Source organism: Ilyonectria robusta, assembly GCF_021365365.1.
Source record: "Ilyonectria robusta strain PMI_751 chromosome Unknown BGZ61scaffold_19, whole genome shotgun sequence".
Taxonomy (NCBI): Eukaryota; Fungi; Ascomycota; class Sordariomycetes; order Hypocreales; family Nectriaceae; genus Ilyonectria; species Ilyonectria robusta.
In genome coordinates, this window is record NW_025764453.1 from 89,070 (window position 1) to 112,045 (window position 22,976).

The 22,976-nt window shown below is 55.3% G+C and overlaps 8 protein-coding genes and 1 non-coding gene across 9 annotated transcripts; 4 read left to right on the top strand and 5 right to left on the bottom strand.

Annotated features, from left to right (window-relative positions):
- Nucleotides 1-65: 65 nt before the first annotated feature.
- BGZ61DRAFT_426317 (mitochondrial inner-membrane-bound regulator-domain-containing protein) lies at nt 66-4,447 on the top strand. Its single transcript, XM_046243678.1, has 3 exons — nt 66-1,263; nt 1,313-1,596; nt 1,649-4,447. Exons 1-3 carry the CDS (start codon nt 126-128, stop codon nt 4,037-4,039), a joined length of 3,813 nt encoding a protein of 1,270 aa, XP_046100236.1. The 5' UTR covers nt 66-125; the 3' UTR covers nt 4,040-4,447.
- Nucleotides 4,380-6,772, bottom strand: BGZ61DRAFT_457288 (P-loop containing nucleoside triphosphate hydrolase protein). Its single transcript, XM_046246634.1, has 7 exons — nt 6,711-6,772; nt 6,538-6,621; nt 6,389-6,418; nt 6,235-6,297; nt 5,841-5,979; nt 4,709-5,781; nt 4,380-4,649 (listed from the first exon to the last, which is right to left on the bottom strand). Exons 2-7 carry the CDS (start codon nt 6,577-6,579, stop codon nt 4,614-4,616), a joined length of 1,383 nt encoding a protein of 460 aa, XP_046100237.1. The 5' UTR covers nt 6,580-6,621; nt 6,711-6,772; the 3' UTR covers nt 4,380-4,613.
- Nucleotides 6,773-8,231: 1,459 nt separating this feature from the next.
- Nucleotides 8,232-9,168, top strand: BGZ61DRAFT_457291 (uncharacterized protein). Its single transcript, XM_046246635.1, has one exon. It carries the CDS (start codon nt 8,331-8,333, stop codon nt 9,024-9,026), a length of 696 nt encoding a protein of 231 aa, XP_046100238.1. The 5' UTR covers nt 8,232-8,330; the 3' UTR covers nt 9,027-9,168.
- An 810-nt stretch (nt 9,169-9,978) lies between these two features.
- On the top strand, nt 9,979-10,066 carry BGZ61DRAFT_t164. Its single transcript has one exon. It is a non-coding gene; the product is annotated as a tRNA-Arg (tRNA).
- A 461-nt stretch (nt 10,067-10,527) lies between these two features.
- On the bottom strand, nt 10,528-12,253 carry BGZ61DRAFT_508273 (major facilitator superfamily domain-containing protein; the record flags this gene model as incomplete). Its single annotated transcript, XM_046251953.1, has 3 exons — nt 11,924-12,253; nt 11,651-11,859; nt 10,528-11,587 (listed from the first exon to the last, which is right to left on the bottom strand). The coding sequence occupies exons 1-3, from the start codon at nt 11,993-11,995 to the stop codon at nt 10,528-10,530; spliced, it is 1,341 nt and encodes a 446-aa protein (XP_046100239.1). The 5' UTR covers nt 11,996-12,253.
- Nucleotides 12,254-13,242: 989 nt separating this feature from the next.
- On the bottom strand, nt 13,243-15,183 carry BGZ61DRAFT_496679 (cytochrome P450; the record flags this gene model as incomplete). The annotated part of the gene is made up of 6 exons (XM_046251046.1): nt 13,243-13,281; nt 13,336-14,165; nt 14,219-14,359; nt 14,411-14,452; nt 14,504-14,777; nt 14,833-15,183. The coding sequence occupies 6 exons, from the start codon at nt 15,181-15,183 to the stop codon at nt 13,243-13,245; spliced, it is 1,677 nt and encodes a 558-aa protein (XP_046100240.1).
- A 2,755-nt stretch (nt 15,184-17,938) lies between these two features.
- BGZ61DRAFT_481566 (uncharacterized protein) lies at nt 17,939-18,418 on the top strand (the record flags this gene model as incomplete). Its single annotated transcript, XM_046249302.1, has 1 exon — nt 17,939-18,418. One exon carries the CDS (start codon nt 17,939-17,941, stop codon nt 18,416-18,418), a length of 480 nt encoding a protein of 159 aa, XP_046100241.1.
- Nucleotides 18,419-18,965: 547 nt separating this feature from the next.
- Nucleotides 18,966-19,553, bottom strand: BGZ61DRAFT_481567 (uncharacterized protein; the record flags this gene model as incomplete). Its single annotated transcript, XM_046249303.1, has 3 exons — nt 18,966-19,078; nt 19,180-19,255; nt 19,428-19,553. 3 exons carry the CDS (start codon nt 19,551-19,553, stop codon nt 18,966-18,968), a joined length of 315 nt encoding a protein of 104 aa, XP_046100242.1.
- A 1,773-nt stretch (nt 19,554-21,326) lies between these two features.
- On the bottom strand, nt 21,327-22,592 carry BGZ61DRAFT_457301 (uncharacterized protein). Its single transcript, XM_046246636.1, has one exon. The coding sequence runs from the start codon at nt 21,660-21,662 to the stop codon at nt 21,459-21,461; it is 204 nt and encodes a 67-aa protein (XP_046100243.1). The 5' UTR covers nt 21,663-22,592; the 3' UTR covers nt 21,327-21,458.
- Nucleotides 22,593-22,976: the final 384 nt, after the last annotated feature.

The window sequence follows — 22,976 nt, forward strand, 5'->3', positions numbered from 1 at the left end:
CTTATCGCTTATCGGTCAAAATTTCCTAGCATCCTCCATACATCATCGACACTTCTTATTGAGCTCGCTACGGTGTCGCATTGCACCTTATTAATGTCCGCGATTTTTCAACTCTTGTACTACCCATGATCTCAAGGGCAGCGCGTGCATCGCGCATCTGCCAAGCCTGTCGGGTCGGCCTTACACAACGCAGCGCGGTGCTGGGCTTCCGCGCGCTTCCCCGTCAAGATGGCTTGCTTCAACGGCGGCGCTTTGCCTCCGACTCGGATCCCCCCCCTCAGTTCAACGCCGAGATTGAGGCCCTGATATCTGATAAGCTATTTGGTGGGAATGCGAAGAGGTCGATTGACAAGGCGGAGGAAACCCCAGAACCGCCAAAAGATGTCGACGAAGACGATGCCGAGTGGGATTCGCCCGCATTACACAACGCCGACAGCTCTATCGCCGCCGAGATCGACAAATTCCTTTCCGATGTTGCCGGAGCTCCAACTACAAGCAGTCAGGCCAGAAATCCATCCTCGAACCCCAGAAGAGACCGCAATACATTCACCGACCCCCCCTCCGAGCAACCATCTGCATCTTCTACCAAACCTCGATCGAAGCCCCGTTCCGACTCCTCATCCGATTCCATGTTCGAACTCCCAGTTATTCCCGACTTCGATCCGCCAGGCTCTCAATCCAACAACAAGCTACGCCACAACCTCCTCCACAACCAACCCCTCGGCGTATCAGCGCTCGGTGTCCCCGCCGACGCCATCATCATCAAGAACCCGAACAAGATGCGCATTGAGAGAAGGGCTGCCAGGGAGATTTTGGAGAAGCCTCTGCTTCCTACCTCGGATGTTGATTGGAAACGATTCGACCCGACGAATGGTGGCGACGATGCTAATTCTAGACACCACATTTGGGCCAACATCAATGAGCTGCGGCCCGACAGCAGAGCTCTGCGAATGAGAGACTTTGAGAAACTGTCCAGGGCTCTATTCAACGGCTTTACGGTCGACCAGCTCAGAGAATACATGCGTGATTACGAAATGGAGGCGGGACTCGAGGATACACCGCTGGGCAATTATCCCTGGATCATGAAGCAGATGCCCTGGACCCCATTCAAATCCCTACCAGTCGCCGAGAAACTGGCGTTCAAATACTCTTTTGTTCAGAAACTCATTGTCCAGAAGTGGAAGATTGGCATTCAAGAACATGTAGATGCGTTGGGCCAAGCCTTCATCTGGGTTGACCCTCACTACTTCAAGTTTCTTGCCCGTAAGTAACGTCTAAAATCACACGAGCGTCAACTGATAATTTGTCAAAGTCGGTATGAGACCCTTTTTGAAGGGAGCCAGGAATGACTTTCTCGACGAGTCCAACAACGAGAAGCTCTCGACAACATCCACCGAGTGCCGCCTCAACATCACAGCCCGGAAGGCCCCAACCTATGCCATCCTAGAACGGCTTGATCAGCATCTAAAAAACGTCCAACATCGCATGCTACCCATTGGCCAGCTCACCAAGCATATCCCGTCGTCCACAGAACTAGAAGAACTTGCCCGCATCACATCTACCTCCCTCAAACTTCACAAGCAAGGCAAGGATGCGGTATGTCATCTAACTCTCAATACCATGTTATCTCGTGCTGATAACAATGAAGCACCTTCAAGTCTCGTGGTTCTCCGAGCAAAAGGACCCCATCACCGCACCTCACGCTCAAAACGAAGGCAAGGCGGATACCGTTCTTCGGCTACTAACCACCCTCCCAAGTCGCGGCCTCGTCGAAACGGTTGAGTGTATTCCTTCATTGGAACCTACCAGTGGCACTGGTGGCATCTTCGTGGGCTTCAACCGAGAGCGAAGGAGCATGGCATGGAGGGATAAACTTCGCAAGTGGCTACGATATGTGGCACCTATGGGCATCACTAATGATGCTCCTGAATGGCCCCTGGACCTAGCCAAGTCGGTATCACTCCCAGAGTACGCTGGCAGACTCAGCAGCAATTTCACCACTGCGACATTTGGCCATCTCCTCCACTCTGAGGCACACCAGTCGACGACCAAGCTCTCTCGGAAGCGCCGCCTCTTGTCGCCCGTCACTCCTCACCCAGCATCATTTTCTGCCCTCAAGCCCGACGACGACGAACCTCTAAGCCAATCGACAGCCATTATCCTCAAATTCTCACCTAGTGTCGACCGCTTGACGAGCCCCGAGAGCAAGGGACCCCCCGTTCGTCTGCATATCCCAATCACGCCAGAAACCGACATTGTGGATTTCAAAATCCCCGAAGACGCGACTCTCCAGTGTGCTGTCCCTTGGCACGTCGACGACGTCATGCTTCCTGCCCAGAGCGTTGACGTGCGTCTCGTCAATGAGCGCCATCTCCCCCTTGACATCGATCAGCCACAGCTTCAAAGCTTTCTCGAAATTGCCGACTTCAATCTCCGCGACGGTCGCCTCCAGACTCCCAAGGAGGTGACTCTCTCTATTCCTGAGCAGTGGCTGAGCACTCGGTCGAAGGGTGGTAAGAAGTCACAGATCTCAGCCGATGTGCTCTATGCCTTCCGCGGTATCGAAATTCACCAGAATATCGAGATTCCCTTGAACGGTCACACTCTACGTTACTCCCTTATCGAGGCTGGTCAGCATGGCGGCAGGCGTCAGGAGCTCGCTCTCCAAGCGGGCCGCCCAGGAGCCCCTGCAAGTGCCTTTCAAGGCGAACAGCGTGAGAGCTTCCTCCGGGTAGTCGAAGGTGTAGCTACAGGAAAGTTCTTCTCATGGGTTGAGGGCCACAAGTCGGTCAAGGCGCAGCAATTTGAAGACTTCAGTTACGATCTCCCCGCCGAGGAACTTGGTGAGGATTTCGTCGTGTCGGAATTTGACCCCGAGGAGGAGAAGAGGGAGTTGGCTCAGCGGAAGGCGGACAAGGCGGATAAGGCTGCCAAGGAAAAGAAGCTCAAGGAGGAATGGGCCGCTTCGAAGTTGGCTGCGAAGAAGGCCAAGAAGTCTAAAGACCTCAAGCTTGATGCGAAACCTGCTGACAAGTCCGCCGAGGAGCCTGCTGAGGTATCAGTTGAGAAGCCTACTAAGGAGTCTGAGGATCCTCAAGAGAAGCTTGCGGAGAAGCCAGCGGAGGAGCCCGTTGAGGGGTCTGCTAAGGAACCTCTGGCAAAGCTTGCCGATAAGTCTGTTGAAGCCCTCGTTGACGAACCTGCGGAGAAGCCTGTGGAGGAGTCTGCTGTGGAAACTCCGCGAAAGCTCGCTAAGAAGCCTGTTGAAAAGCCTACCGAGAAGACTACCGAGGACCCTATCAAACGGGAGGCATCAAAGCCCAAGGCTCCCGTGGCGCCTGTGGTAGACGAAAGAGCCTTCTTCAGGCAGTTTTCAAGCAGGGCCGGAGACCAGCTCGATCAGTTCAAGGCACCTACGAAGCGCCGAAAGGGCAAGAAGAGCAATCGCACCACGGCGAATGAGAACTTGGACGAGGGTGACCCATTCCGGATCTCGACAAGGCCGAAAAGGAGCCCCTCATCACAAGCGAAGGATAGCAGCCTGTCTGTCGGCAATGCGGCAAGCAAGGCCGACTTCGTCAGACAGGACTCCAACGAAGCTGACACCGACCGGTTCACCTTTGATGATGCGTGGGAGGACGACGACTTCAACGATGATGAGATCGAGGACAACGAACTGTCGACCGCGGAGATTGAGGCCGAGTTGGTCAAGATGTTCGGGTTGGATAAGCAGTCCACTCAGCAAAAGGCGGCAGAGGCATCCTCTGAGACCATGGCGCGGGCCGTGGAAGAGTGGGAGGAGCTCAAGTCCGAAGCAGACGAGACGGCCCAGTCCTCCAAGGGGACCTCCCACAAAGCGACTACAACACCACCCTCTCACCAAGACAACGCTCAAATGCAACCAACTGGAGCGCGGAACGAGTCGACTTACCCGAAGGAGGACGCTGAGGATTCGTCCGTCGAGCAGCCGACGACCAAAACTACGGAGTCACAAGCGGGGATGAACGTTGACGACACAGCCGACAAAAAGAACAAATAGACGAAGGCATGTAAAAAAAAACGGCACTGGGAATAGACGAATAATTATGTAAACTAAAAGTGTAGTTATAGTTGATGTAAGAACACGAAATCTCAAGACGGCATGTATTGAACGCAATACCATTTCGGGCGCAAAGCATTGTCAATGGGCAGACGTGGGGCACCTCTCACGCAATCCTCTTACAAGAGGGTCAAGCAACGGGCAGGACAAAGTACGGACGGGTGAGTCGTGCAGGCCAACCGTCGGGTCAACCAGCTATCGAGCGTCCATCGGCAGGGAGGGAGCGACAACAAGCATCACAATCATCACACATCACATCACATTCATGGGAGACAAGAAATTTTGCATAAATCACTTCTGGACTCTATTTTATTTTTGGTTGTTTAGCACAACATGAGAAGTTCCGACGCAGTATGCCTGATCCCAGCCTCTCAATATGCGCCCCAAGACAAAGCCGAGTGCTCATGCAAAGCAAGGAAGATCGTATCGTCGTAGAAGTGAGTACATCAACCCATGAGCACGAGATCGTAGTGCTGAGATCCCGGGCGAGGAAGTTGCTTCAGAAGAAAGCTGTTTACTTCTTGGTAGCCTTGGCAGCGGACTTGGTGACCTAGTGAAGACAAAGTTAGTGATTGGAAGGCAACAAGTGAATAGGTAATGAGAACGTACCTTGCCAGAGCCGGCAGCAGCCTTCTCGACGGCCTTGATGACACCGACAGCGACGGTCTGACGCATGTCACGGACGGCGAATCGGCCCAGAGGAGGGTAGTCGGTGAAAGCCTCAACACACATGGGCTTGGAGGGAACCATCTTGACGATGGCGGAGTCACCAGACTTGATGAACTTGGGGGCGGTCTCAGTGGACTTTCCGGTACGTCGGTCAATCTTCTCCTGGATCTCGGCGAACTTGCAGGCAATGTGGGCAGTGTGGCAATCGAGAACGGGAGCGTAACCGGCACCGACCTGGCCAGGGTGGTTGAGGACAATGACCTGGGCGGTGAAGGAAGCGGCACCCATAGGGGGGTCGTTCTTGGAGTCACCAGCGACGTTTCCACGTCGGATCTCCTTGACGGAGACGTTCTTCACGTTGAAGCCGACGTTGTCACCGGGGAGACCCTCGGAGAGCTGCTCGTGGTGCATCTCGACGGACTTGACTTCAGTGGTGACGTTGGAAGGAGCGAAGGTAACGACCATACCGGGCTTGATAACACCAGTCTCGATACGGCCGACGGGCACCGTTCCAATACCACCGATCTTGTAGACATCCTGGAGGGGAAGACGGAGGGGCTTGTCAAGGGGACGCTTGGGGGGCTCGATGGAGTCAATGGCCTCGAGGAGGGTCTTGCCAGAGTACTTGCCAGCCTTGGTCTCACGCTCCCATCCCTTGTACCAGGGGCAGTTGGTGGACTGGGTAAGCATGTTGTCACCGTTGAAGCCGGAGATGGGGACGAAAGCGACAGCCTTGGGGTTGTAGCCGACCTTCTTGATGAAGTTGGAGGTCTCCTTGATGATCTCCTGGAATCGGGACTCGGACCACTTGGTGGTGTCCATCTTGTTGATGGCGACGATGAGGTTCTTGACACCCAGGGTGTAGGCGAGAAGAGCGTGCTCACGGGTCTGGCCATCCTTGGAGATACCAGCCTCGAACTCACCAGTACCGGCGGCAATGATGAGAATAGCGCAATCGGCCTGGGAAGTACCAGTAATCATGTTCTTGATGAAGTCACGGTGACCGGGGGCATCTGTTGAGTGAGAGTTAGAGTATGCCAAGTGAAGAAACTCAGAGCCAGTGACAGCTTACCAATGACGGTGACAAAGTAGCGGGGAGTCTCGAACTTCCACAGGGCAATGTCGATGGTGATACCACGCTCACGCTCGGCCTTGAGCTTGTCAAGAACCCAGGCATACTTGAAGGAACCCTTGCCGAGCTCGGCAGCTTCCTGTAAGAGGGCACTGTCAGTATTCTGTGCACAGCGTGTGAAGAGTCCCGCGATGATGATTTAATGATGCTGTGGTGGGGCGGGGTAAATTTCAACCACCAGTGTGCGGCGGGGTAAAATTCGCCCCCACCAAAAAAACAATGGAGGGTGGGTGAAAATTTTTGATCGAAGGGTGAGGGGTTGTGCTTCGTGGGCAGACGCAGCGACGTTGAAATCGACGGTCGTTGAGGGCAGAATCGGGAAAAGAGGACCAACCTTCTCGAACTTCTCGATGGTTCGCTTGTCGATACCACCGCACTGGTAGATCAAGTGACCGGTCTGTCGATGAGTGTTAGCAAGCTGCGATAAGACACCCCGCGATGGTTATGGCGGGGTAGGACGACCGAGATAAGACGGCGGGAAAACTTACAGTGGTCGACTTGCCAGAGTCGACGTGGCTGTCGAGGGTGTCAGCAAGCTGCTTGGTGAGAACTCAGTCTTGGAGAGAAGTGGTACGAACCCCTAGAGAATCAGGTCAGTGAACAGTCGCGATGAGATATCCATGCGGGGTGAACTTACGATGACCACGACGTTGAGGTGAGTCTTGTCCTCCTTACCCATTTTGGCGGTTTTGTGTCTGAATTCGGTTTGTTTAAATTCGTGCTGCAGCCGACGTGTTAGCAGGTGAAGGGTGATGAAGAAGCAAGAGGCCGAGCGAGGAAGCAAGGCGCCTTGAGGTGGAGGGCACATACAAAATCGCAGATCGGATGCTTGAACCGGGTATGCGAGACGAAGAGCAGAAGAGAAGAAAAATTTCAAACCCGGTGGTGGGAGGAGAAGATTTAAAAGGCGACCGGCGGGCGGGTGGAGGGGGAGGGGTGGGGGGAAGAGGCAGCTGCGCGCGCGGGGCAACCAGCTGGCACAGACTGGCAAGCCCTAACAGGACTGAGGTTTTTTTCGGCCCTCGCACTGGCAGTTTTCGACGGCCTGGGCCCAATCAGAGCGGGGCAGAGGCCGCTTGCCGGGTGGTACCAGAGGGGTCCAGTCCATCGTCTTGATCGAGGCGGGGCATGATCGGCCAGAGGAATGGTACGAGGCCTTTGGCAGTGGGCGCCGTGCCATGGAGCGCATCTCACGGGGCATCAGGCGCAAGTCTACGAGGGACACGGGGATAGAGGGAGCGTGTAGCTAGATGGCATCGCGATATTGCGCTGCTGTGGATGAAGCTCGAGCTGGCTCATGCCCGTCGTCGTCGATGGCCGTCTACGCGCAATGTCTCTCCAGGTGGGATGTCTCGCGGCCACGCTTTGCCACAGCAACAGCGGGGGACTGTTTCGTGCGCGCTTCACAAACTGCAAGCGAGCACAAGCGGCGGCGCATTCTAGGGTATGAATCACTGCTCAGCGTGAAGCGTGAAGATATCCGTATTGAATTACTGTTGCGCTGAAACCGCTCTATCTACGCTGGCCATATCCCATCCTCTCTCTCTCTCCGGCTGTGTTCGCGGCCGTCAGAAAAGACACCTACGCAGCGACATCTCGCCCTCCAAACAGGTGGAGGGCTGGCAGGACCGGCGAGGTACATGGCATCTGCTAGCAGATACCTGCGGGGACTTTGCACGCCCACGACGGCCACGCTCGAGGGAAAGAAAAAATTTCACCACGGCCTAAAATTCAACAAAGGGCCTGGTGGTGTGTGGTAGTGGTGGTTGCTTTCGGTGGCAGAGTGGATTTCGATGCTTGCTCCCCCCTGCTTGTCCGCCCGTGGGACCTTCTGCCCAACCTGCTTCGCCCCTCACCTCTTGTCAGCCCAACGCAACAGTGCGTGTGAACGGGACAAAGAAGAGGCGGCGTGAGTCACGGAGCTATGAGGGAGGGACCAGAGAGCTCGGGTTTGCTCGGCGTGTGTCAAACGGGCATCAGGCAGCATAGCATGACACCTCGGGCATGATTCACTGTTTGCCGTCAGACTACCTACCTAGGTAGCTGGCCGAGCTCAGTGGCGAGCAGCTCCCGCGCACACACACAAAAATTTGCTCCGTCCGTTTGTTGTTTTCGTCTCTCGAGCGGGCGGGGGAGGGGAGCTTTCTCGGCGCTGGACGCGATGCTGCCCCTCCTTCGCTCGTCGTGCATCTTCGCGCGGGCACCCTTGTGGGAGGGACGTCATGCCCCACCACTAGCGGTTGCCACCGTGTTTCTGCTCGCCACAGAAAAAAAAACACAATGCCAGACACAGACAGGCCCAACTTACAGGCATGCAACGCAGCGCCGCCCCTCCACCAGGGCTTATCGGAGGGGTTGTTGGATTGCATTGCAGCTCCGAGTCGCATTAAAGACCAATCGAGATCTCATTCTACCGAGGCAAAAACACAAATGAAGCATCCAGAACCCTTTACCCATGAGATATCTCACTCCGCCCCCGTTGGCAACACTTGCCGTATCGCCATGTCGTACGTGCGTGTCACTGTCTTCGTTGCGTGTCTTGTCTCGTCTCATCCCCGACTCGTTTTCGCGACCAAAAAAAAAACCTGCCCCTCCCCCTCCCCCTCTCTGCTGTTGCTGCAGTGCCAGAGCTCCACCAGCCAAGCTACTGGAGCTGCTAGCAAAACCACCCCCCGGACAACCACAACGAGAATGGACATTTCTGGGCCAAACAAAGCAAACGCCAGGGTTGCTGAGGAGGGGCAGAGAGAGAAAAATTTCCAGCCATTCCAGCCACGGTGGATCCGCGCAAGCTTTCTCATGCACCTCACCTCCCCTGCGCGGCAAGCCGTGCCCGACCCATTCCCATCAGAGCAGGTTGCTCCAACATCCAGGCCGACTTGCAGAACCGCTGGACATCGTTTGGTTTGCGCCGGACCACTGACAGCCCATCAAATTGCCAAAAAGATGCCCCATCCCACTTGTTGCTTGCCCACCGCTCTGCGAAACGCGGCTCACTGCGACCTAGACCACCATCAGGCCGCTCTCCCTTCCACCCTTGGATGTTTCAACCAGGACCACATTCACTGGGCGGCTATTCTGGCAGAGGTGGGAATGGACAGAGGTTTGTCCACTGTGGTTCCATGAGTGGATTTCTTTTGTTACTTTTTCCCTCTTGTTCTCTGCTCTCCATGCCGCATCCATCGCTTACCGCCCCCATGGCCCCATCCCGTGAAGCAGCCACCGATGGATTACGACCACAACGACCACAACGACCACAACGACCACACAACGTTCCACCGTAATCGCCCAGAAAACTCATCCTGCAACTGTACTACGTAGAAGTTATCCAGCTCATTCTATTGACCGTGAGTAAGCATGACTGAAATTCTACCGAGAAAAAAGACAAATCTCTTGATCCAGGGTAACTCGGCCGACTGTGATCTCATTCAAGTCCTATGTAACGGCCTAATCCCCTGCGCTCCATCTAAATGCGGTATATGTGTGTAATATGGTCCCATTATACTGTCCCGTGCATGTCTAATTCAATTGGGTATGCCCCGTCTCCCTAGCCCCAGCAGAGTTCCCAGAACCCATACCTCGCCGAGGAGGTATAAAACCAAGGCCCCCCCCACTACTTAAATCCTTACATCCTCTTACGGATATTCCGAAGCAATTCGAAAGTTGGACGGTGATCTCAGCATCAACTCGAAAGAACCCCGATTTTCCAGACGTCTCTGTAGTACAGTGTCGCGGTGGCGGGATTGTGCAACACGATGACTTCCCCCGGGTGGTCTACAGACGAACCAACAGTATGAACAGAAACAGCACCGACCGGAAACCAACCGATAATGAATCACACGAAATCCTCCGACCTTTCGCCGTTTCCTCCCTTGTCGACCCCGATAGGCTCCAATCTCGTCTCTTGTTACCGTCCCGCCGAGAGCCCCATAGCTGCCTGCAGTCACCCGCGCGCCAGCTGGCAAACACTTCCCGCCAACCGTCAAACCGCCAACCCAACCGCGCCTAGGCTTAAAGGACACAATTAGCAACGGCATCTTCAACAATCGAGCAGACTCCCGTCTGGTCGAGCGGTATGGCCCGTATAGAGTAATAGTTAACTCGTTGGATTCCTATAACAGTATAGGAACTAGCCAAGGATCCCGGTGCAAATCCGGGTGCGGGTGATTTTTCTTTTTGCTTCTTTGTTTTTTGCAACTCTGGGTCTCTCGAAAAACGCAAGCCTCCGGTCTCAATTAGGGGTGGATTTCGTTCTATTCCCTTTTTAATCGTAGAGTGCGGTGCTCAACCACATATGTGGTGTTTTGGCGTGAGGCATCACAATACGATGCGACGAACCAGTTACGGGGCGCGGCTTTCCCAACAAGCCATGAGGGCTAGGACGGCCTATGCTGGCATTCACCAAATTGCTCTCAGTGAGTATTTCATCTCATTTGTTTGCATTATTGTATCAACATTGGTCGCCTCTATCCAATCTCCAACATTCATACCCGGCAAGACTGCTTAGTTTCTCAGAAAGCCGCTCTTACTCTACATGATCGCCATCCGTATACATACAAATTCGTAATGTACAGTTCCGCCCATAATCAATATCCTTAAAAGTAGTTACAAAGTACATATCAACACATCATTCAACAGCCTTCTTAGCCTTTGCGGCGAGCATGGCCTTAGGCGTCTTCAGTCCAAGGAATACAGTCGTAGCCACGACCGCAATACCGGTCGCTCCCATGCCGTATGCTACCTCGCGACCCGCCCACCAGTATACGCTGGTGAACAGAATGGGTCCCAGCCCGCGGCCAAGTTGGCCCCAGCTTCGCAGCATGCCGAGTTTGTTGCCGCGCTCATCCTCGTGGGCCTCGAAGCTGCTCAGCGCATTCAGACCGGTGACGACGGTGGCCGAAGTCATTGCGAGGCACGTCGCCGCCAGGTACAGACCGCCGACGCTTGACACCTGGCTGAGGAGGACGAAGGATGTAAGACAAGCGAGTACACCAATGCGAACGGACAAGAGCGGCGGGAGACGGCGTGTGACACCACCCTGGAGGATAGATGCCACGAGGCCGACGTAGCCGAGCAATCTTCCGTTCTTCGCTGAGGTGAAAGAGAATAGCTCGTACGTCATAAACGATAGCGAGCTCTCCATGCCGGAGAAGAAGAGCAAGAAGACAAAGTGGACCGCATTGAGAAGGAAGTGAGAGTTGGTTCGCTCGATCTTCTTGGGTGCCACCTTCTTGGGATTCTTCCCCTTTTGCTCCTTGCCCGTCATAGAGGGCAATGTCTCGGGGAGACAGAAGTATAGGTAGACGGTCTCGACCACAATCAGCGCCAGGCTGAATCCAGCCGCCGTCGCAAAGGGGTTGGCAGCCACGGTCGAGATGGTGCTAAGCCATGCGCCCAGGCCAGGTCCGAAAGTGAAGGCAATCGAGAAGCACGCGCCAATCATGGCCATGGTCGCGCCGCGGTTGGACTCGTCCGAGATGTCACTTGCCATAGCCGTTGCGAGCTGGACGTTGCCCTCCGAGAGGCCGCCGACAACGCGGCTGGCAATGAAGGTTCGGAAGTCGACGGCGGCGACCCATAGCAGCACCGAGAGGATGTTGCCGCACATGGAAGCCAGGAGAGCCTTGCGTCGGCCGTAGCGGTCGGAGAAGGCGCCGATGAGGGGGGAGGCAACGGCCTGGAGGAGTCTATCCGCGGATGCCGCCGTTAGCAAGTCGCACGTGGGAGCGTGGACGCAGGGATGAACCTACGAGAAGATGGAGCCTAGAGCGCCGCCCAGCAGCACAATGTCATGTCGCGAATCAATCGGACGGGAAAAGGCAGCCTTGTATCGGTGGAGGCCGCTGAGGACCGACTGGAGGAGCGTCGCGGGGCCATCGGCGTCGAGCTCTGGGCCTTCGTGGTCGCGGTAGAACTCGAGGAGCTTCGGGAACAGCGGGAGGATGAAGGTGAAGGAGATCTAGATTGGAGGTCGGTTAGAAGACGCGCGGGCTCGAGAATGGGCGGTTGATTGAGTGTCTTACCAGGTCGAGGAGGAGGGAGATGGTGATGACACGGAGGACCTTCTTCCTCGCAGCCGGTTCGACGGACGTCATCGTGGACGGTGAATGCGCCGAAGAGAGCAGGACAGACGAATGGAGCGCTACAAGGTCAAGAATAGAGCATGGGAAACGAGCGAACGGCGCGGTAGAAGAGATTGCGGAAACAGAGACGGAACTGAGAAGGAAGAAGACACGAAACGTCGTAGAAGTGGTGGAACGCGATCGTCAGATGGCCCTCCTGTCCTGATTTGAGGCGACGCTGGTTGGACGAAGAAATGGAGCCGCTGCCCTTCAGTGGTGGATGCCGCTGATGGATGCCGCGGGCGGACGTTTCGGGGCGCCCCTGTCCCTGTATTTTAGGGGTTTTTGGCTCTACTCCGTAGTACTACGTAAATTTAGTAGGCCTCGGCGCTGGGGGAAGTCGGAAGGCTCCACTGCCGGGCTGCCGTGCTGTGCCGAGCCACTTGGATCGGGCGGGATTGGCCTGGGGGAGCTTCCTAAATCATCAATCGGATCTGGGCGTATCCGTAGCTAGGGGCACATTGGCGTCATATTCTTATGTGATAGTCTGAGGTGATATTCTTATGTGAGAGTGAGACTGCTTACTGGAGAGGAACGTGTGGAAAGTGGAAAAGCGGCACTGAGAGAAAGGGAGGGGAGATTGGACGAGCTTGGTTCACTTCAAGAGTAAAGTTTATTTTGTATTTAGAGTATGTTTGGTTTGGTTTAGTTTGTTGGTTTGGTTGTTTGTTTGTTTCTTGAGAAATTTTTGTTTTCGTGTGGTTCGTTCGTTTCGTGCCATCAGCTGGCAATGGACCCAGACCATCGGTAGGTATGGAATATGTCATGATCATCAATAGATCCGACGGGTATTTCGTCAAGAATCCGACAAAGGAAAGCTGCCCGTGCGCCATCGTCGGCGGCGATGGGAGATTCGGTGTGGTTCCCGCCTCCATCCACAAAAACCTCATCCCCCTGAACACGAAGCGGCGTGCTGATGCCCAGCAGAACAAACTCCAGCGAGTCAATAAATCGAAAAAATGCAAAAATGCAAAAACAAGAAATCGAAAGAAGCCTCTCCAGAGAAGAGACTGGGACAAAGTAAATGATAACAAAACAAGACTGAACACGCAAATCGTTGCCATCTGAGGCATACAGCGTCAACTCATCAAATTCTCGTTCATCATGTGAGCTTGAAAATCCGCCCATGTCGTACAATCGTTCCATCGCTAACAGAATGCAAAGTAAAGTCACATGGAACCTACCAGTCATTGAATATTTATGACCTTTGTCGTTGTTGTTCAGTAAGCCTCAAAGACGAAGCGGAGACCCTCGGATCCCTGTAGACTGTTAGCATCGTGTGTGGGTATTAGACTCAACCGAAAGGAACCAACCTTGTAGGGGATGGGGATAAAGTAATCCGCCGCCATTTCGCAATCCCGAACCCGTGTTTCGTAAATGCTGAGATATCCAACGTCTCCGTCTCTTACGTCTCCTTCGTCGCTGCCGAAAACGACGCCGCCACTTCCCCACTGTCGAAACAGCTTGGCCAGCATCAAATAAATTTCAGCATGCGCGAGAGCCATGCCCAGGCAGACCCGAGTGCCAGCACAGAAGATTGTAAGATATTTCTCCAGGTGCTCGCCATCCTCGACCCAACGTTCGGGGTGGAATCCCTTGGCGTCGTAGAAGATGGAGTCGTCCATGACGGTCTGGTAGGGGCTCATGCCCACGACGGAGCCTGGAGGAAGATGCCACTCCTTGTCGTTGTCTCGGTCGTAATAGACGAGAGTCTCGTCTGGTGCAACACGAGCCAATCGACTGCTAGTCCCGATGCCAAGGCGCAGGGCTTCCTTAACAACCCCGCGAAGGTACGGGAGGTTCTCTAGCTTCGCCAAAGGCACAACCTCAGTAGGGTCGGGAATGGCTTCAAAGAGTTCATCGCGGAGCTTGCGCAGAGTAGATGGGCGGTTCAAGAGGTGGAACGTCGCCAGTGACATGGCCCAGGAGGTGGTCAGGGTTCCTCCTTGAACGAGAATCTGACCCTCCTGTGCGAGGCGTGACGGCGTCTTCTCCCGGGCGGGGAGTGTCTTCGATGAGAGCAGCTCATGGAAGATGGTAGGGTGGCTCCCGTCGAGCGTCCATTTGTCTGTGGTTTGCTGGGTTTCGATGCTGTGAATTTGATCGAGGATGTCGTTCTTCATCTTCAAGAATCCACCCCATCCTATGTTTGGTCAGCACGGTTCGCTTGAATTTGTGTAGCTCCGAGTATCTTACCAGGTACGCATCGACTCGAGATAGACTCGGGCAGAGCATTGACGAGTGTGAGCACCCAGTTGACGTGCTTGACCCACGGGCCCATGTGTGTGCCAATGAGAAGGTTATTGGTAACCTCGGCGCCAAAGTCCGACTCCTCGACTGCGATTTGTTAGTATGGCCGTTTTCGAGCGGGCTAGAGTGTCAACGTACCCAAGTGATCGCTTCGAGCAAAAGCATACTCGTTGATTACATCTGCAAGTCATGTTAGTATTTGCATTGACCGAGTGATGCAATACTCCGTACCGTTAGTGTAGGCCGAAAAAGGGTACATGACGTCCAGAGGCTGGCCGTTTGACACACGAGCGTAGTTCCGAAATGAGTCCAAAAGAGCATCCCCTCGCTCCTCAATCACTGGCTGCAATTTGCGCACACTTTGAGTTGAGAAGAAAGGGTTCAGCGCGCTTCGCCGCAACTTGTGGAGGTTGTGGTCGACGGTCGCAAGAGCGCTCTCTGTTACATTGTCAGTCCCAGCTGAAAAAATGTCCTGAGAGGAAGGTTGCTTACGAGGAGCACCGAACTGATTGTTTGTTAGCCACGGTTCTGATCCATTGGAGTTTTGACGTCTGGCTTACCTGCTGAGTGTAGAAACTCCACTTGTCTCGGCGACGGCCAGGTCCAGCGTAGAGCTCCGAGAAGAACTCGGGGTCTCCTACATGGACCTCCCAGGGGTTGATGCGAACGATGGGGCCATATCGTTCGTGCATGTCGAGGATCTTGAAGGTGTATTGTCCCCCCAGGACAATGTCGTAGTAGAACTCATAGTATTGAGTTAGGGCCGCCAGCTTGGGGCCGGGGATATGGGCCAGCGGGCTGAGCCATAGCCGGGTGATGACCAGCTGGACGACGTAGAGGACCCAGATGACTGCAAGCAGACATGCGGTCTGCTGCCACGAGAGGGCAGCGATGGTTTCCAGGAAAGCCATGACGGTGTTAGTAACCGATCATGAGCAACTGGCCCTTGCAGGGCGGCGTTGTCATTAAAGAGGTGGAGAGCAAGAAAGGTGAGGAGGTGCCGGAGGGGCCATCAGCTCGCCCGGTGCAGGCCTATGACTTTGATTGGGACACGACCAGCAGACTCCAGAGAGCAAGCCTCGTGAGTTGGAGGGAGATGCGCAGGCAGCGCCGGTTTTGTAGTGCGTCTAGGCCACGCATTGCGCGCCCCTCCAGCTTGGAGTCGAAGTCGCTCATGGGCCAGAACGAGACGGCGGACGCAGCGGATGCGGGCCGCGTGGAGACTTGCTCTGGCGGTGTACGATGATTTGAGACCAGGGAGCAAAGGGCGGCCAGCTGTCACCGCAAGTGCTGCGCTGTTCGTTGGGTGAAGACGCCTCGGCGCCGCAGTAGCGGAGTCCGGCCTAGTCGATATCGTCGTGGAGGAGCCGTCGAGCCAATGGGTAGGCCATCCGGAGCCGGGGCCGGTCCATGGTGGGCGAGACCATTGGGTCGCTAACTTGTCTGAGGCTGGGCGGCGGGGGCTAGAGACGTGGTTCGCTTGATTAGGGACTGGTCGACTGGAAGAGTCGGGGAGCGGACGAGGTTGGTGGGCCGTGGGTTGCAGCACTTGCTGGAAGAGGCTGGCGGTTTGCGGAGAGAAGAGGCAAAACGGCCCTTTGCGAGAGTGGATTTTTCGTGTAGCGGAGGCGGTAAGAACACCCATGCCGCGAAACTGCCAGGTACGCAGGTACGCAGCCAAACAGGCACACAGGCACGCAGCCAAACAGGGGCACGACATCGGCCCTGAGCCGCCCAAACCGGAATCTGGTCGCTTGAACGGGCAGTGATGCGACAGCTGCCTCGTGGGTGCGGATGGGCCACAGGTTTGCCGTGGTGTGCTGACAGCTCTGGGCATCCCAGCAGCCCTCACCGGCAACCAAAGCTGTGGGTGGAGTCGTGTTTGCACTGGGCGCTATGCTTTATTTAGACCCCAACTTGGTCAAAAGGAGCCTAGGATCCCTCGGGTACCTGTAATGCACGCAAACTTCGCCCGCGCTCTTGTACCGCTCAGCGGTCCGGGTGGTGCTAATGGTTCCCCGGAAGGGGGGAGGGAGAGGAGGGGAAGGCTCACTTACACATGACATTTTCAAGCCGCAAGAAACAACGAGAGCAGTGTCTAGAGTATGAGGGGAGGTGCCCAAAGCCATGCCATTATAATGGCCCCTATCAATATCAGCCTTAACACCTCCTAGCATCTCAAACACACCGGTTTCACCCAATTGCTACCTCTATCTTTACCAGGCGCCAGGCGTCAAGGTTCCGGCGTCACCAGGGTGTCAATCGCGGCCGGCATCCCGCGCGTGCATCCGGGATATCTTCTCTCTGCGTGTCTGTGCAGCTGAGGCTACGCTGCAAATAGGGACCACATCCTGCGACCTGCCCATGATGCCTCCCAGCCGCCCTGCCTGTTTGAGCACGGGCGGGCGCGTGGGGAGGGATTGGATGCGAACCGCAGTGATACGACTCACCCAAGCACATCAGCCCATTGCTGGAGCCATTCGCTGAGGCGCACACCGCACACGGGCAACGCTGCTACGGGAACCGGAGATTCCCAGTCCTTCACAACAAAGACTCGTAAAATAGACTATTTCTGCTTGGTGGTAGCGAGTCACCATAATGATTGCTTCTCCTCTATGGACGACGTGGACCGTCGGTGAGGTGTTGTCGTGTGATGGTCCTTATCGTGCTCTAGTCAGCCAAACAGGTCACCACACCACGCCACTGCACCGTGTGGGCAGCTCTCGATGTTGGAGAGAGCTATTTCTGTACATGATAACCCGCGTATACATTGCAATGCTCAGTGAGGTATGAAAAGTACGTACATGGCCGAGTCGTCACGGGACGGTAGCAGGTTGCCGTCTACTTTACCCCGACCTCAACCTTGCACATAAGAGGGCGGTGGTCGATAGCCGCCATCGCTCTCGTCTTGGCATCTCGACCGCCCCGACACATGGGACGTGCTTCGTTCAACCACGCACGGCAGATATCGATAAGACGGGACCTCCAAATCTGTCCGTGGACCATCATGAGCCATTTTCTCTCATCGTCCTTATCCACCGCAAAAGATGGCGCAAGGCTGGAGAGGGTCCGGAATCCCAAACTGGCCAACGGGTCGGCGCGCCCACGATGCAGTCTTCCCCACCCCCACTCCCAAATCTGGGGTAGGTCCCGTAAATATAAAGCTTCTCAAATCCAGAGCTCGTCCCGCTGCCCTCCATCATCTCTTTTCCTGACGGAAGATCAGCTATCTTCAATCCTCCTTTGGAAGCTTCCTCCATTCTCCCGTCGTTTCAGCTCCTTCAACCCCACATCATCCGCGTCACGTTACTAGCCGTCTCGGGTCGTTAGCCGTTGCCATCAAAGGTTCCCGCCTCCCGATCACCAAGGCTGTTATCAAGTGAACATCTGATTATCGGAATCCGGCACGATGATCCCGAACTCTTCCAATTTAAGTTAATTGACATACTTGTGGTATTGAATGCCTCTGTCTCCGGGAATTGATCGACAGCCTTGCGACTCCCCGCACCATCCCAAGCACCCAATGCTGAAAGAGCAGGCTCCTTCCGCCCCTCAAGCTGAACTCTCTTCCTTTTCTCTCCCTTTACCCACACTTGATCTTCATCTTCATTTTCCTTTTGTCGATCACCGTCATCCGAATCGTCATTATCGTTCCACTTGTCCTTCATGTCCTTCAGCTGGCTTGTGCACTACCCCAGGACTGCTATCTCACTGGAATCCACGCCCAGCTCAATGACGCAGCTAGCCTCATGCCCCGGATTTTTCATTAGCCTCCACGCTCCACGAGAACTTGACGGATACGCCCCACAACTCGGCCGCATCGATCGCGAAGCGCAGTCTGGAGTAGAAAGCTCGGGAGGACAGTCTGGCGCTCCTGCGTCGCTAGCCTTCGTCTCTATCCCAGTTCTCCAGCTGGTCCCACATCAGGTCCCCACCAACCCAGAAGACTGGTTCACGCTGCAAACCGCTAATGTACAACGCACCTCGCGTGTTCGTCTGCGAGCCCAACGTCTCTCGGTCTCGATATGGGCCCCGTTTCGGGCCGTTACGTTGGGAATCGATCTACAAACACGTCACGATCGAATGGCCCTACTCGACAAGACCATAGGTCTTGGCAACGGGCACCGCCTGAATTTCATGAAATGATCTCGGAAAGCATGTCTTTTCAGTGATTATTATCCTCCCAAGTCCGGAAGGGGCTCATGTGTATGGTCGATTCTATGCGCGTGAGCGCTTGCCCTCCCGTGGTATTCAAGTGAATATCTCCAAAGATTGAGGGCCCCGTCTATTTTTTCCCATCCAGCCAGGCCGAGGCCAAAAAGCAAAACTCCCCAACACCTCGGTAACCCCTTTCATTTTTATTCGGCGGTCGAGATCATTGCTCGGTCGGTGTGCTGTGCATCCGAGTGATTGCTGTGTGAAACTTGGAAAGTCAGCCCACGCTCAAGGGTACTGTTGCAGGAACGGGCCGGGGTACACACCTGTTCAACACAGCTCGTGAACGTATCGCGGAGCAGGAAATTCGAAGAAGCAAGCTCTATGGCCGACAGGTAATCTTCTTTCCAGGCTTGGGCGGTTTGGGTGCATTGGGCTTTATCACGCCAGTGGTGTCGTAAGGTCCGCGGGCCATGCTTCTGTGTGGTCGGTGGTGGGCAGCGCGAGGGCTTCGTTGATCAGGGAGGTGACGGAGGTGTCAGAAGTGTCCGAGGTATGGATCGAGGATGGCGGCAGGATGTGAAGAGGGCGAAGCAGCAAAGATAAAGAGCGACTGAATGCCAGAGACAGGGACAGCAAATTTTCGGTAACCTAGGGGTTTTTTTTTGTGAAGACGAAAAGCGAAGACAGAGTTGCTGTCTTAAATTTTTGGGAGGTGCCCCGTGAAATAATTTAAGGCTGCCCGCACGCACGTTCGCGTGGCTTTTTAGCTACTAACCTACTGATGTTGCGGTCTATGGCGGTCAGCGCCCACCCCTGATATCTGACCTAGGTATGGTATCCAAGCCCCCCTGTACTTGTTTTTTACTGTACTAGGATCGGCAGGGGTGGGCGAGTTTCTGTTAGCTTTGTTGTCGGATGGTGAGCTGGACGGGATCTCAACCTGGGATGTTGAGGAGCCGTGGTTGCATGGCACTTGTGTTCATCGTCGCCGCCTGACTTGTGTGGACAGACGGGAGCGAGCGGCGGTAGCCGATTCCCCAACGGCGCGGCAAATGTCAAAGGCGACGGCCAGCAGCGGTTTGAATGTGATTCTGGGCCAAGGTGAGCGAGCTGGAGTGGCCATGGAGGGCCGGTGACGAGTGGGTGACGGGCCGGGGCATCATTGATCAGGGGGCGTGTTAGCCGGGGGGAGAAGAGATTCCAGTTATTCCACGGATTCCAGGGATTCGCTGGATGTGGGGGTCCCAAGGATCGGCTGGCGCTGGGACTGCGCTGGTCGCCAGGGGATCCCTTTCCAAGCTCGATTCTAGAAGAGACGCCCTGCGTAAGAGCTGCGCGAGGATGGGGTGGCGTCGCGTTGGGACCTGGAACGGTGAGCCCGAACTGGCGGCGGTGACATATCTCGGTGTGAGTGGACGGATTTCTTGTGACGAGTCAACCCGCGCTCGGTCATGGGCAGAGACAAGAATGGCCTAGAATGGACGAGCACAGGGAGGCCAAAGCAAAACGAGCCGCGCCAGAGATGATTGAAGGGCGATCAAAAGCAACCAAGCATCCAAGCAACCAAGCCACCGACATGGCATCCGCAAGCGCTCGTCATCCCATGTCATACCACCGCTGGCAGCACTGGCAACACATTTTATTTATTGCCCTGTAACTAACCTTCGTAGTCGGCTGCACGGGGCCGTCACACACGACGGCGCCCCAGCCCGTTGGTGACGTTGCCCACACGGCACGCGGGACTGGCTGACCAGAGCCGCATCCCTGGACGATCTGACGGACGGATGGTGAAGAACTACCTTGGAGACGCATCTGCCATGTACGAATACGCTCCGCTCCGGCTGCTATAGCTCTATTTCTCCTTCCGCCTTTTCGGATCCGCCAGCTCTCTCAGAAAGGGCCGTCTTCCGCACCAGCCCACGGCCGTCCAACGTCTCATTTCCCAGACCACGTTATTCAGCCCTTGGGCTTGGGTCCTCCCCCCCCCCCCTCCAGGGCCTCCCAGGGGAATGCCCATCTCTAGTCCGCCGTCCCAGGTCTGTCAGAGCCAACTGGTGGGAACGACGTCGTCCGCTTCCACCACTCGCCGCACGCTAACTCTGATACTTTCACCTGCGCCGCGGGCCCCGTGCTCTGCCGATCTTGCGGATGCCGGTCGATGGATGTCTGGGTCTGGGTGATTGATGATTGATATCCGCGAGTGGATGGGTGGGGACGGCCGAGCCCTTGCCGCGGCGTCTCGTTGGGCGGGCGACCAGAAGAAAAATGGACATCGAAATCGAAAACCAATCTTGGCTTTTCTTTTGCTGCCGGGGACCTGTCGGGACACCGCTGTACCACTGTGTCAGAGGCTAAGAGCCGGTGAGACGGGGAAAGGGGAAGGGGTCGTGACTGTGGCTTTCTGTTGCAGCCCATGCAAGATGTTGGGGACGCGCCCAAAGGAGAATTTTTGCTCCATCAAGGGATCATCAAGGGATGGACCATGCATCTTCAGCCACGCGCCCGTCGGCCAAAGGCACGCTGCACGCACGTCGAAAGCCACATGGACATGGGCCCAGCACGATGCCGTCGATACGAGCCACCTATTTCAAGGCGAGCTTGTTTGAAGTGTTTGAAGGAGTCCTGTCACCAGCCAGAGGCCAATCGGAGCCTGTTCCATGGGGGCGGTCCTTGGCCCGACTGAGCCCTGAGGGAAGCCCCTTGAGCCCACCTACAGCCGAAATGTCAAATCAACCGCGGAGCACGTTACGAGCCGTCTTGCCTCCGCAAACCCCTGTCCCGCCACGGAGGCTGTCCAGGGTGCGTCTCCAACAGTACACGGCACGTTGTTCTTTTCCCGGGGCGCGGCAGCTGACGAGACAAGCCCGTCCGTGCAAGTGCCGGACGCCATACAATTCCGCTTCCACGATGCGCTTGTGGGACGAGTTGTCCATGTGCCACCGCGCAGAGGCCACCGCGCTCGCTCCATCTCGCCTCTGGCCTCTGCCTGTGTCGCTCGCCTCGCCGCCCAATCCCCCGGCCGCAGGGGTCAAGTTCCCCGTGTCGTGGGGCGGGAACAGAACCGTGGCTCCGGTGCCGAGACCAGTGGCGGGGATGGGACGGGCCTAGCGGAGGAGCCCGTCGCCGGGGGGCCGGGTCGTGTGGCCTTGCCCGTGCTAATCCTTATTAGCGGCTTGTGAGAATTGGACGTTTGATAACGACCTCGGCCAAGATCCATCAAGGCGGCTAACATCTGGCAAGGGCTGATGACATGGTAAGTGACGGGCGGGTCAAAGGAAGACCATTCTCACAAAGACAGCATGTTGATCTCAAGTGACCGTGATCGTGACCGCACTATTGATGAGAGATGAATAGACCCATCAGCAGGGGCCAAATCTTAATGTCATAGACCCGCGCCGCTCCGTTGGATCCGAGAGATTCAGCCTTAGCCAGGAAGGTTCTTACACGGAATTTAGAAGGTTCCGCGCCTGAACACAGCGCATAGACGCATAGACTCGTCAAGTCGGAGATTATTCGTATGTCTACACGACAAACAGACTAACAACAGTGGAAACCATCCGCCTTACTTTGTATTTTAGTGGCTGAAGACCACGCGTACAAAAGCAGGGGAACATGTCAAATGCAAGCGCTTCTTGTCTATGTAGGGACCGCCAAGGACATTGGCGATCGACGGTTGGGGATATCCCTACCATTGGAATCCTTCATTCTGGATGGATTGGCGACTCTGAACACTCTTGGCGACCCGACAATCAAAAATTTGTCGGGTATGCCAGTCTAGACCGCCTCGTGGTGTGTGTGTAACCAGGGAACAAGCCGATTTGACATGTTGCTCTGCATAATCCCCACTCTCTACAATGTCGTTGCCGTTCTCTAGCCCGTTCTATGTCGGCAAGCGGGTGACATTTCTTCCATGTCACTCAGCGGGCGTCAATCCTCAGCTGGAAAAGAGTGGTTAAAGTCCAGTCAGCCAGTTGCCGCACAATTACAGCCATCCGGATTCAACCTCACCGTCCGTCGGGACTATATGGAGTTTAGGAGCAACAATTAACTTCGATAATTCACATTAAGCTGTTGCTAGTACGTCTGACTACACTTTGGTTTGACAGTCCAAAAGCCAATCATATTGCAAAAGGGGCATACCCAGCAGATTTCAATAAGCAGGCGTCTATTACACTAAGTTGCATGAGTCAGGTTTTTACCAGGTCTACTGTGGCGGTCTGATACAACGCTCACCGCCGGTGTGGTTGAGGCTAGTGACGCAGGCCCACTGGGTGCTTTGTTACACGTAGCGAACGACGATAGGATTGCTCCGTATTCTCTATCAAAGCCAAGCTAGGGCAGGTCGCGGTACACAAGCTGGAACTTCTGGAAGAAGAGGTGACAGGGTATACTAGCATGTGCCGGCACTCGGTAAAAACTGTGACGGGATGGACCCGCAACTAGCAGGCAAATCCATGCCATGCAGGAATCTGACACTGCAGCCATGTAAAGCTGAGGCCCAAGTTGGAGCGTTGGGCTTGTTTTCTTCATACGTGTAAGAAAAGAA